The sequence below is a fragment of the Syngnathoides biaculeatus genome, chromosome 16 (genome assembly GCF_019802595.1).
Source record: "Syngnathoides biaculeatus isolate LvHL_M chromosome 16, ASM1980259v1, whole genome shotgun sequence".
Taxonomy (NCBI): domain Eukaryota; kingdom Metazoa; phylum Chordata; class Actinopteri; order Syngnathiformes; family Syngnathidae; genus Syngnathoides; species Syngnathoides biaculeatus.
Window position 1 is genome coordinate 12,534,551 of NC_084655.1, and position 12,441 is coordinate 12,546,991.

A 12,441-nucleotide genomic window follows, 5' to 3' on the forward strand; every position below is an offset into this window, starting at 1 on the left:
ATTGGGTAGTGTTGTCAAATACAATATGATTTGTAACTTTCAAGTGCACTTCACTTCACTTTAAAAACTGTTTTCTTGAAAAATCTTTTCAAGTACAATTTTTATTTCACTTATTTGATGTGCATTCGAAGTGAGCCATTACTTTAGTAGCTTTTTTTTTTTTAAGAGTGTTATCCTGCGAACTATACATAATGTTACAGTGGATTGTAATACGGACCTTTTAAGAATAAAATATCTTTGGTTTTTGATGGAAAATTTACATTAGGCCTATTAGGTTACTATGTTACTCGATTTTAATATTTGTCATTATGGTTGTACTTGGAATGTCAACTATTTATTTATTTATTCATTCATTCATTCATTGGAGGTGGTACTAAAGTTTGAGGACAAGTGATCTCAATGTCCTATGTCATATTTGCCATATTTCACTTGTCACCTTTTACTTCTCTCTAGCGGTCAAACATATACAGCAACAACAACGCGTGATCGTGAAAATATTTTTATGCTTTGCTGTTTTTTGTATGAAATATAATATATAATATATAATATCAATATTTGGATTAATCTACATCCAATCACTATAACATTATGAAGACGTTTTATTTTTTTCAGAATGAGGACGCGGAAGAATTATTAAATATCCGTGACTGACTTCCTCGACGTGTCGGAAATGACGTCAATAGGCAACGAGTGTCGCTGCCTCGAGACAGATGGATATATTTCCAACAAAATCGAACAATATAGTGTACGACATGTTTCCATATATGCGTGGCAAGTAATGGTAGATTTGTTTGTGTTTGAGGAACTACTGCTAATACCGCCAAAGGTTTGTTGTTTTCCTGAGAACACGAAATGTTCCTCTGTCGTGTGAAGTAATTGCTAGCAGCTAATTAGCCACGGTTAGCACTTGACTACGTCATCCTCCCGAATGCAACACACCTATTTGCTATGTTGTCATTTCATTTTTATATAGTCTCTTATCTGTATCCTATTGAGCAGCTGTGGTGATACATTTGCAGTAGTATTATCGATTATAAAACGGATTTAAGTAGCTTTCTCAGCCGCAAAGTGTTAGTTGTGTGTTAAAATGAGCTTTTTAATGTTTTCAACTCTCCAGTGTTTGTTGTCATAATGCATAACAGGTTTTTCCAAGGGCAGGTGTGAGACTGCTATGTTTACAGACATGGACTTTGAATTAGAGGAGGATAAATTGTGAGTTCACCATTTATTCTGTTCTCTAACATTACATTTAATATATACTCGCGCACAATTTTGCATTTTCAAAGTATTTTCCCCCACGGTTAATTCATATTATATTTCCTCAAAGCGACATCGCGTGAAGTTGTACTCTTTTGTTGAAATATTATTTTACACTCAGTGATTTTTCTTCTAATATTAATCTTTTAAACGTGGCTGTGAGTTACATTTCATGATTTTTAAAATTTTGTTCTCACCAAACATTTAACTGATCACGATGATCAATAATTTTTATTCAAAGCTAATGGGTTACCAGTGTCTTTCCAACATATAATAATGTGTTGGGCAGTTCTCGGCCCAGTTTTTACACTGACTTGCAAAAATACATAATACATCCATTTTCTTTGCCGCTTATCCTCACGAGAGTCGCGGGGTGTGCTGGAGCCTATCCCACTTGTCATCGGGGAGGAGCCAGGGTACACCCTGAACCGGTTACCAGCCAATCGCAGGGCACATACAAAGACAAACAGCTACACTCACAATCACACTTAGGGGCACTTTAGAGTGTCCAATTAATGTTGCATGTTTTTAGGATGTGGGAGTAAACTGGAGTGCCCGGAGAAAACCCACACAGGCACGAAGAGAACATGCCAACTCCACACAGGCGGGGCTGGGATTGAACCCGGGTCCTCAGAACTGTGTGGCCGATGCTTAACCAGCTGATCCACCGTGCCGCCATACATAATACATTACTAATCCATTTTAGGGCATCAATTCCCATGATTTCAAATTCATTCCACAGGACCATCTGTAGTGACAGATCGTATATGTTTCTTGGCAGTTAATGTGCTGTGATTCTTTTTGAACTACTGTACAGTATTTGAAGTATTGCATTCAGAGTATTACATTCACTCTACTACAGAGGGATCCCAACAGTACCTGGGACTGTGTCTCTGAAAAAAGATAAAAATAACCTGATTGGGATCAGCATTGGTGGCGGGGCACAATACTGTCCATGTCTCTATATTGTTCAGGTAGGTGCAATTCAGGAAAGTACTGTTATGTCTGGCAAATATTACATGTATTGCAATTATTTTTTTAAAAATCTTGATAGGAAGTGCTACGATTCCGTGTTGTGTCGGTAGCTTGCTATAAATATTACCTCTGACTTATCAGGTGTTTGACAACACACCGGCAGCCCTGGAAGGGATGCTTGCAGCAGGTGATGAAATCACTGGTGTGAATGGCAAACCAGTAAAAGGAAAGACAAAAGTAGAAGTGGCCAAGATGATTCAAGGTGTACAGGTATACTACACTATGGCACTCCCCTGTTAATTATTATTATTTGAAAAGTTTTTATTGTATAACATTGATAATGGTATCAAATGTGTGGTTTTTGATACAGTGAGTTGATTGAATTTTAGGTAGTATTGCAAAGAAGGCCATTGTACGAAATTCCCAACTTATATAATAAATAGAAAATAAAAGATGACTTACTGTTCGTAGTCCAGCTTCGACTGTGAAGCAACAACAGATCCGATTGACTGGTTTGTTAAGCAGTGTAGAGCATCTCAGCACATTATATGTGCCCAGTTGCTGTGTTGTTTTTACCATCCATTGTCAGTGACCAGGGAATTTCATGACTTCCTGCACACGGGGATAATGACGGCTTTAGTGTGTGAATCAAAGGATTACATTTATCTCTTGTTGCCCATTCAATGCAAATATTTATTTTCGTTTCATTACTGTATCGTGACGTTAACAGTAGAATGATTTACAACTATTCTCTCGTTTACTCGGAGTCTCGATAGAAAAGACGACTGACGTACAAGAGAAAGTTGTGAGAGGATAGAAACATGCGTGCTAAGTTGAGGATCATAAACAGTTGTGGTCAGCAATTACTTTTTTTTTTTTTTTTTTCAATCAGAAACCTTGATCACTTACCACCTTTTCCTAATCATGCTGATACCATAAACGCATCAAGTGAAGGGCCATTGATATTATTTAATTTGTTGTTCTCTGATTTTTCAGGGAGAAGCAGTAATCCATTACAACAAATTGCAAGCAGATCCAAAACAGGGAAAATCTCTGGATATAGGTTTGCCACACAGTGACACACCCATGCTTTTTTTCATCTTTGTGTTTTTATTCCCCCATGTTAACTTGGACCGCCATTTTTATGTCATCATTTCAGTGCTGAAGAAAGTCAAACATCGGCTCGTAGAGAATATGAGCTCTGGCACTGCAGACGCTCTCGGGCTCAGTCGAGCTATTTTATGCAACGGTAAGACAATCGATAAACTCGACACTGAAGGTCATTTCGTTCATTTACTAATCGTAACATCATCATTTAATGTGCAGACGGACTTGTAAAAAGACTAGAAGAACTAGAGAAAACGACAGAGCTTTACAAAGGTAAAGAATCAATCAGAACTATATTCTTTTCTTATGACGTTACTTGCATTTTTGGTCACGTACTCTGATTGTGGAGGGTTTTATCACAATGAGCATGTGTTCTATAACACTCTATAACGTTTAACTACAAAATGCTAAACGTCTGAATAAAAGAAACATTTTGTGTTTAAATGTGCGCTTTCTTTTGTCCTTTCTGCTTTCTTGCAGGTCTGATGGAGCACACCAAGCGACTACTCAGAGCCTTTTTTGAGCTTTCACAAACCCACAGAGGTGAAGACTGGAGTTGAGAATTCCCCAATTTAGCATGTACTTTGTCTAATGCATTGATCAATTTGACTCACAGCATTTGGTGACGTGTTTTCCGTCATCGGAGTGAGAGAGCCCCAAGCTGCGGCCAGCGAAGCATTTGTCAAGTTTGCCGATGCTCACCGCAGCATCGAGAAGTACGGCATTCAGTTACTAAAGACCATCAAGCCCGTGAGTGCATTTTAATTCATATTCTGATTAAACTACTGCGCTTATTTCCGTATGTGGCGAGGTAACCTAAATAACAGTCTAGCACAAACTGACGCAACATCACCAATTGGCAAAAAAAATATATGTGCATTAGCACTTTACACAAATGGTAATAAGTCATTAAACCAGGGGTGTCAAACTCATTTTTGTCGGAGGCCACATTGTAGTTACAATTTCCTTCAGAGGGCCGTTGTAACTGTGAATCCATGAAAATCTTTTGCCTCATCATATTTACACATGAAATTTATGAACTAGTTTTGGAATCAGAAATCAAGGGTTATGGGTATTTCAACTATTGTTCATGTTTGGTAACTATCTAAACTTTATCATTTATGATACAACAGTTTGAAATTTTTACCGATTATCACAAAAATCATGGAAGTTGTTATACATGATTTGCCTTTGCGGGCCACATAAAATCATGCGGTGGGCCCCCGTGCCTTGAGTTTGACACCTGAGCATTAAACTGTTAAAGTAAAAAAAAAAAAAAAGATAGATAGTGAATGCATGCAAACTGTAATGTAGAAGTCAAATACAATGGCTGCACTGGTAAAGGAAGATGAATGTTTTCCAACATTCATTTGATGGATGAGGTGCATTCAATCACCTGCAATCAAACAGGACATCGCAAATACAGAACAAAAGCGCTATCGATTCATGTAACAACACCACTAGAGTAATGTTTGTTTTTGCCTCAGTAAATAGACAACAAATTCAGCAAACAAACAATAGGTTTTCACTGAATCTGCAAACTTGCTAACGCAGAATCGCAAATATGTGGCTGTTAGCTGTATTTTTCATATCATGTCTGAAATTGTGACAGCGTTGTACCAACGATGGCATTTTTCTGTGCAGATGCTGCACGATTTGAACACCTACCTTCATAAAGCCATACCAGACACAAAGCTCACTATTCGCAAATATCTGGATGTGAAGTTTGAATATTTGGTAAGTGGACCACACTCTTCTTTTCCAATTGTTACATTTTAAGAGCAGGCTGTGATCAGTTGACATATGAAACAACAAATATTATTGTCTTGCAGTCATACTGCTTAAAAGTGAAGGAAATGGATGATGAAGAATATAGCAGCATAGTGAGTTGTTCTTGCTGTAATAAAATCAAATGACAAATTGAGAAGTGAACCATACTGATTGGGAGTCTGGTCATTCCTGTTCATCAGGCTATGGGAGAACCTCTGTATCGCGTATGTACCGGGAACTACGAGTACCGTTTAGTTCTGAGGTGTCGGCAGGAGGCTCGCGCTCGCTTCGCTAAGATGAGGAAAGACGTACTGGAGAAGATAGAACTTCTGGATCAGAAACACGGTTTGTTGGAGTTTTTATTTTTTCTTATTTCCCCTCCTGTTAATGGATGGAAAAAAATTTTTTTTTACACATACAACAGTCAGCAAAGGCAGTTTACCGAGTCGTCGCTCAGTCGTGTATGAAATTATGCAAGTCCCATCAACTGTCTTCATTAAACATTGACTGTGCTCCGTCTTCTCTTATCCCAGGCAGATAGTTTTGCCTGACACGTCATCCCCTGATTTAGTTAAAAAGGGAACTATGCTCCCTACCTCAAACATAGTCAACAGTTTAAATAGTCCTTATTAAGCTAGTCACAATGTTTTTTTTTTTTTTTGTTGTTGTACTCAGTAACATATGAATACACAGCAATCATTCCATGATTACATTTGTTATTCATCACTAGTGTATACTCCCATCTCATTGTGGGGATAGCGACAAACTGATGCTGAATATATCATAAAAACAAGAATTTACACCCCTTTTGATGCCAAAACAGTTTAGTATGATTTCAAATACATCTCACTGCAATACCCTTAAAAATGAATGGCTTACTGCTCATCCCACAAGGACTCTCCATAACGTCTCTAAATCCAGATTAAACTTCAGTTTAAATCAGTTTTGAAATTATAAATAAGATATAACGACTGTAATTATAAAACTTGAAAAACATCTGTGACAATTTAAATTTTTGGATGACAAAGTTTAGCTTTTTCGTGTCCAGTTTACCATATACTGTAAATATCCTTCCTATAAATGATGCTAATGTCCGATGGGGACAGTCAATCATGATCTCTTTTTTTTTTTTTTGTCAACAAAAATTTGATTCCACCAACATGTGGCTGAATTCTCCCTCTTCTCTTTGTCCCGTCCAGTCCAGGACATAGTTTTCCAGCTCCAGCGCTTCGTGTCAGGCATGTCCCGTTACTACGACGAGTGCTACGCCGTGCTCAAGGACGCTGACGTGTTCCCCATCGAGGTGGACCTCTCCCGCACCACCATCAACTACAGCGGCCAGTCGTTTGCCTACACTGATGAGGAGGAGGAAGTGCAGGATTGCGGGGGAAGAGCGGAGGAAGGAGGAACCTGTGAGGGCATCCAGGCGGAGAACGGAAGCGAGAAGTTAATTGATGACGAATGAATGAATGAAAGGTCACTACGTGTTGGACATGAAGAATTTTGTCCATCTGACTCGGTTCCTTGTTGCTATCATGTCGTTTTAACATACTGATTTTCACTAGAGCGATCCAGACCTGAGATGGGTGAAGACTACTGAAAAATAATGCTGGTGTCCTTCATGTTCTCTTTTAATCTTCTTTTTGGAATATTTTTCTTTAATTTTTGTCCCATCCATCAGTTTGTTTCTGCATGATTTTGACTTTGGCAGAAAAGACAAGAGTATGAATGTTAAAGGTTTTGGCTGCTATAGAGTAGGACTCCTCTGATTTGAGTTGTGCCTTCTAATTTATTCTTGTGGAAATGTGGCAGATCTGGACTCCGCTGTGTACTCCGTATCAGTTCACTAGTGGTTGTGATTGTTTTTTTTTTTTTATTTACTTCAAAGTTAGACCGACAAAGGTGGTGCCATAGCTGTTATACCTCTCATTTTTAATTGTTTTAAAATGTTTTCAGGCACATTTTAAGCTGCATGACAAAGGGATCTCATGTAAAGCTTCACAACCAAAGTCTTTAAAGCTGATCGTTCTGTCACTGTACACTACTTGTAATACGAACTTCCTCTTTATTTAAAAAAAAAACTTCAGTTTAAGTGTAAGATTGGAAAAGATATTGGATGCTTGTGCATAAAATGCAAACTCTACTTGTAAATAACAAAGGGAAATATTGCTGCATTTTAACCTTGAACACTGTTTTTTTTTTTTTTTGTTCTTGTTGTCCTCCTGCCTTAAAATATTATATGAAAATAAGTAATAAATCAGGGTATGAGGATCCTGTTCCTGGGGAATCCGGGAAATAGTTGTTAATTGATCGATTGCTTAATAATTATTTTACGTGTCATACTAACTCTAGAACGTACCGAGTCTGTACAGTTTGAAATATTATAATATGCCAGGTGTCGCTGCAATGAGCCCCAGTGGCCTAATGGATAAGGCACTGGCCTCCTAAGCCAGGGATTGTGGGTTCGAGTCCCATCTGGGGTGGTGTATTTTCTTCTTTCCATGTATTTCTTTTTTTTTTTTTTTTTTTGAACTCGCGACTGCGATCGTTTAATGTGCTCGCATTCGCTGTGTCATTCATCCCTTGTGCGTGCTTGAATGTAACAGTAATGTATGTCATGCCTGATCACGAGACCCACGACGTGTAATCTCTTCTTTTGCCACCAGACGTCTCTTTTTCGTCTCAGATAACGTAAAACAGGCTCTGGATTGTCCTTAAGGAAAACCCCTATTTCCTTGCTTGCTCTAGTGTCGACTCGGTGTTTTCTATCGTGTATTCCTGGCTCGCCTCGCAATGCTTCCAAACAGTCTGTTTGTTTTTGTGTCCCTCATTGCGGCTTTGACCGTCTCCTCTGCAGCGGGCGGTAAGTCAGTAGGTCAAAAAAATCAGTCCGACTTTGGTACGTGCTTGTGGAACGACGTCTGTATTTTCTGTTCTTTCTCCTCTTGCCTCTGAAATTTTGCATTTTTAACCATCTTTTGTGTTTATACCAGTTAACACCAACATAAGCAATAATCAATGACACAATATCTTTTTATTTTTGTATGTTTATCCAGTACACAACTGTAACCACTTAGTCAGCAGACTTTTGTAACTGTATTGCATTATAGTAAGAAAAATAGATACATACACACAGAAATACATACATAAACCATATGATAGACATGAAAAATCTACTGCTAAGTAAAGTGACAAAATGTGTGTACTGGATTTCTTCTCACTCCTGCCTTCGTGAATTCAAATTATTAAATATTGCTATGCAGTGGGCTGCCCCATTACTGCAGATTACAACCACAATCAACAACTAAAATAATACTTGACAGTTTATGTGAAAAAGACAGACAGGGTCTCACTGGACTATCCAGGTGTACATTTTATTGTGGCCAGTTGTTTGTTCGTATCTGCACAAAACCAGTTCTCACTTGATGGGTTAGCTTTGGTGTGCTTCTTTCAGAATTGACAAGAGCTACAGTCTACTGGGACACCCAACAGAAGACTGTCCTGCTGAAGGACGGGGTTCTGGATTTAAAGGGAGACGCATTTGGCTTCCTGAATGACACCTTGTCCAGTACTGGCTGGAGTGTCCTCGAGATCCGGGCTGGATACGGAGAAACGTCTGAGACTGATGAGGTCACCTTTTTCTTGGCGGGCTTCCTGGAAGGCTTTCTCACTGCACAGTAAGTTTGCCGGACACGACCACATGATCAGAACACGTCTGGTTATTGGTAACGAATCTCTTTGCATGTCCGACATTGCCCCGTTTTGCATGTGCCTCTTTCCAAAAGATCGTCTAGTCCACGTAATTGTACCCTCTATTCAGTGGCATTCTATTTTATAATTCTATCATGTTTCTCCCTAGACAGATGACAGATCACTACGCCAACATGTTCCCTCAGCTCATCCATGACCCCAACATCCTGGGTCCGCTTCAGAGCTTCATGAAGTGAGTCCGCAGTAACATTTGGCGCACCGCTAGCTTCCTCACGCATACGCTGCCTTTTGGCCACGTTGACCTTTGAGTGCTTGGAATCGCAATATTGACGCGTGAACGACATGTGACTCTGCTCGGGCCGCCAAGGCAGCAGGACTCTTGGACCAGAGTGCAGGTGAAAAGCAACAAGAGTTCCGACCCTCTGTGGAGACACGCGGGTTTCGTGGTTGCCCAGATGGACGGCCTGCAAGCTGGAGCGGCGGAATGGGCCAAGAGACAAGGGAAAAAGGTGTTCCCATCAGATTTTTACAGTTTCAGCAGTGCAAGATCACACATGAAAATCAATGCTGAGGCTTCTTTAGAAAGAGGAAGCAAATTTGTCACCATCAGTATACTTTTCAAAGGAACAAAAATGGTGATCTGAAAAGTATGGAGCAATACTAGCTTGCAGTTTTTGGGGAAAGTATAGCACCTTAGCAAATATTCATTCCAACATTCAATCAAAATGAAGTTTTTGTGTTGCCGTTTTATTTTCCCGTGATTAAATCGAGTGACGTTTGCTTTGTTGCGTTCTTGTTTTCCTAAAAGCTGAGCATCTGCTGTCATTCCCACAGCCACTGTCCCTCTTTGCCATTCAATTCCTGAATGCGGTCGGAGACCTGTTGGACCTGATTCCTGCCTTGGTCCCCAGCTCCCCTCCACTCGAGGGCTACAAACTCCCAGGGATGGGACACTGCTCGGCTCTCATAAAGGTCTCAAAACTCACCAATTTGCAGTGTGTACAGATCATCAGCCAATTGTAAGGCACATATAATACAAACGATCAACTATTCGCACTCAAGTTTGTACCTGTGGACAACTTCTGATCTTCAATTATCCCAACATACATCTTTTTGTGAATTCGGGAGGAAGCCGGACTGCCCGGAGAAATGCCACAAACAAAGCATGCAAATTTTTGCATTAAATCTAAGTACAGGACTGCAAAACCTCTATTCTGATCCATTTTAACAGATGCTCCCGGGTTTTGAGAACCTCCTCTTTGCCCACTCCAGCTGGTACACGTACGCAGCCACCATGCGGATCTACAAGCACTGGGATTTCAACATTGCTGACGCCGACACGGCCACTGGGAAACTCTCTTTCAGCAGCTACCCTGGTAAGCATGAGGAATTCTCAAGTATTCTTAAGAGAATTGCCGGGGAAGAAAAAAGCGAAAGTGATGTCGTGTTTCCTACACGGTGACAGGTCTGAATGTCTTTCTCAGGTTTCCTGGTGTCCCTGGATGATTTCTACCTGTTGGGAAGTGGTCTCATGATGACCCAGACAACCAACAATGTCTTCAACTCTTCCCTCTTTCACAAAATCACCCCCAAAAGCCTGCTGGCCTGGCAGAGGGTTCGACTGGCTCATGGTTTGGCTCATACAGGAGAGGACTGGGCGAAAATTTTCTCTCAGTACAACTCGGGTGAGTGAATTAGGGATTATACAAGACAGCCCGAAAACTTTAGTAGGACATGAGGTATAGAAAGTACATGGACGGACAAATTGTTGCAGGTACGTACAACAACCAGTACATGGTGTTGGACAGAAGCAAAGTGAAGCTGGGCCACAGTATTATGGATGGTGCGCTGACTGTGGTGGAGCAGATCCCCGGCCTGGTGGAGTACTCGGACCAGACACAAGTCCTGCGCCAAGGTAATAACGCCGCTGCTAGTCCAAGTTCTTTGTTTTGATTCTGTCATTTGAAGACTTGACCTGGCTCTGTGTAGGCTACTGGCCGTCCTACAACGTCCCCTTCCACCAGAACATTTACAAGTTGAGCGGGTACGAGGTGATGTGGCAAAAATATGGAGAGGATTTCTCCTATGATCTCTGCCCCAGAGCCAAGATCTTCCGCCGTGACCAAGCTGATGTCAACGACTTGGACTCTTTAAAACACATCATGAGATTCAATGGTGGGTTTTCGGCTCGCTTTGGAATCTCTTCCGATATTAAACACGATCCTTCATGATATTTGCGTATATGAAAGAAATCTTCTCTGTTGACTGTCAGTTGCTCTCTAGTGGTCACAGGCCCCTGACTTCGCTTTACGCTCCGACGGGGGCGACCTGTCTGTCGCTTTTCAGTTCCATTTGTGTACAATAAAACTCTGTCACATGACGGCGATGCCGTCGGTCATTTTTTTTTGTTTTTTATTATCAGATTACAAGAAGGATCCATATTCTAAGGGAATCCCTGCAAGTCCATCTGTTGTCGGAACGACCTGAAGACAGAAGAACCTTCGCCGGGCGGTTGCTACGACACTAAGGCAGGTCTCGTAGCACGCTTCTGGAGAATCAAAATGGCCTTTTCATCTTTCTCTTTTTTGTTTTTTTTTTTGTATTGCTGTGCAAGCAGGTCACTGATTTCCAAATGGCGGGGGAGTTCCACGTGGAAGCAGTGAACGGGCCAACGACGCAGGACGGACTGCCGCCCTTCACGTGGGATGACTTCAGCAACGTCAGCCACCAGGGTCTGCCGCAGTTTTACAACTTCACCTTCGTCGGGATGAAGCCTCGCCTCTTCCAGCCTTGAGTCCTGAACAGGGAAGGAAACCGGGTGCTCTCAAAAGGCATTTAAGGTGAATGAGCCACCAACCCACCGCGTGATGATTACTCCTGGACATTCAAAACGTTCTTTTAGCTTTCTCTCATTTCAGTTCTTTTAGTTTTTCCATTACACTTCGATTCTTGAATCAATATGTCTGTTTATCACAATAAGAATTTGTCTCAGGGTGAATCGAGTCTGGTGCTTTCGTGCCTTTTGTATGATTTTATAAAATGCTTAAACAATGCACGACGACTGTAAGCCAGGTATGCGCTCGTATTGTCTTTGTTGCCATTTGAGTTGTTAATTTCGTTGTGAATGAAGCCATCAAGTTCGGGATCAAATCTCAGGGCACTGCTGCACTTACTGCATCAATTTTGGAGCATGTTTTGGTACAGGCTGCACATTTGTGACATTCTATGAATAAAGTTTTTATAACTCTATCTGTGCTGTCGCGTCTTCAGTTTTGCACTGCATAAGTGACCGACCATGAAGTTGTACACATTGTCACAGGTGCTAGTAAAAAAATAAATAGATAGACTTCAACATGGATTAATGTAGTGAGCATGTGATAGAATTTGAGGCTTTGCAAAACCTACAGTAGATAGTGAGACACTGCCTTTGTTTTGACTCTGATTTATGACTACATGTGGTGTATAAAGAGAATGCATCCATGTGACTGATTTTGTTGTGTTCAAATGAGTCAACTATTATTTGTCAGTAACTGTCACATAAAGAAGACGGTACCAGATGTAAGGCCAAGATCAAATTCACGTCAGCCCTGGAACATTGCTGTGTTGAAATCGAAAGAGTGC

At 40.7% G+C, this 12,441-nt stretch overlaps 2 protein-coding genes and 1 non-coding gene across 5 annotated transcripts; all 3 read left to right on the plus strand.

Moving 5' to 3' along the window:
• Positions 1 to 648: 648 nt before the first annotated feature.
• On the plus strand, positions 649 to 7,289 carry pick1 (protein interacting with prkca 1). 3 transcript variants are annotated; one of them, XM_061846989.1, is made up of 13 exons: positions 649 to 745; positions 1,143 to 1,212; positions 2,120 to 2,231; positions 2,374 to 2,502; positions 3,229 to 3,295; positions 3,392 to 3,481; positions 3,559 to 3,612; positions 3,820 to 3,882; positions 3,956 to 4,089; positions 4,984 to 5,076; positions 5,172 to 5,222; positions 5,310 to 5,454; positions 6,309 to 7,289. In XM_061846989.1, the coding sequence occupies exons 2-13, from the start codon at positions 1,172 to 1,174 to the stop codon at positions 6,572 to 6,574; spliced, it is 1,245 nt and encodes a 414-aa protein (XP_061702973.1). In that variant the 5' UTR covers positions 649 to 745; positions 1,143 to 1,171; the 3' UTR covers positions 6,575 to 7,289. The 3 variants fall into 3 exon arrangements, with proteins under 3 accessions (XP_061702973.1, XP_061702974.1, XP_061702972.1); XM_061846990.1 differs by having other exon boundaries at positions 673 to 826; positions 1,118 to 1,212; XM_061846988.1 differs by having other exon boundaries at positions 673 to 826.
• A 230-nt stretch (positions 7,290 to 7,519) lies between these two features.
• On the plus strand, positions 7,520 to 7,592 carry trnar-ccu (transfer RNA arginine (anticodon CCU)). The gene has a single exon. It is a non-coding gene; the product is annotated as a tRNA-Arg (tRNA).
• Positions 7,593 to 7,761: 169 nt separating this feature from the next.
• On the plus strand, positions 7,762 to 12,051 carry plbd1a (phospholipase B domain containing 1a). Its single transcript, XM_061846987.1, is given in 12 exon segments — positions 7,762 to 7,972; positions 8,564 to 8,786; positions 8,969 to 9,052; positions 9,188 to 9,329; positions 9,655 to 9,792; positions 10,052 to 10,196; positions 10,305 to 10,505; positions 10,595 to 10,735; positions 10,810 to 10,995; positions 11,243 to 11,269; positions 11,272 to 11,348; positions 11,438 to 12,051. Coding segments are annotated over 12 exon segments (1,611 nt in total). The 5' UTR covers positions 7,762 to 7,902; the 3' UTR covers positions 11,615 to 12,051.
• Positions 12,052 to 12,441: the final 390 nt, after the last annotated feature.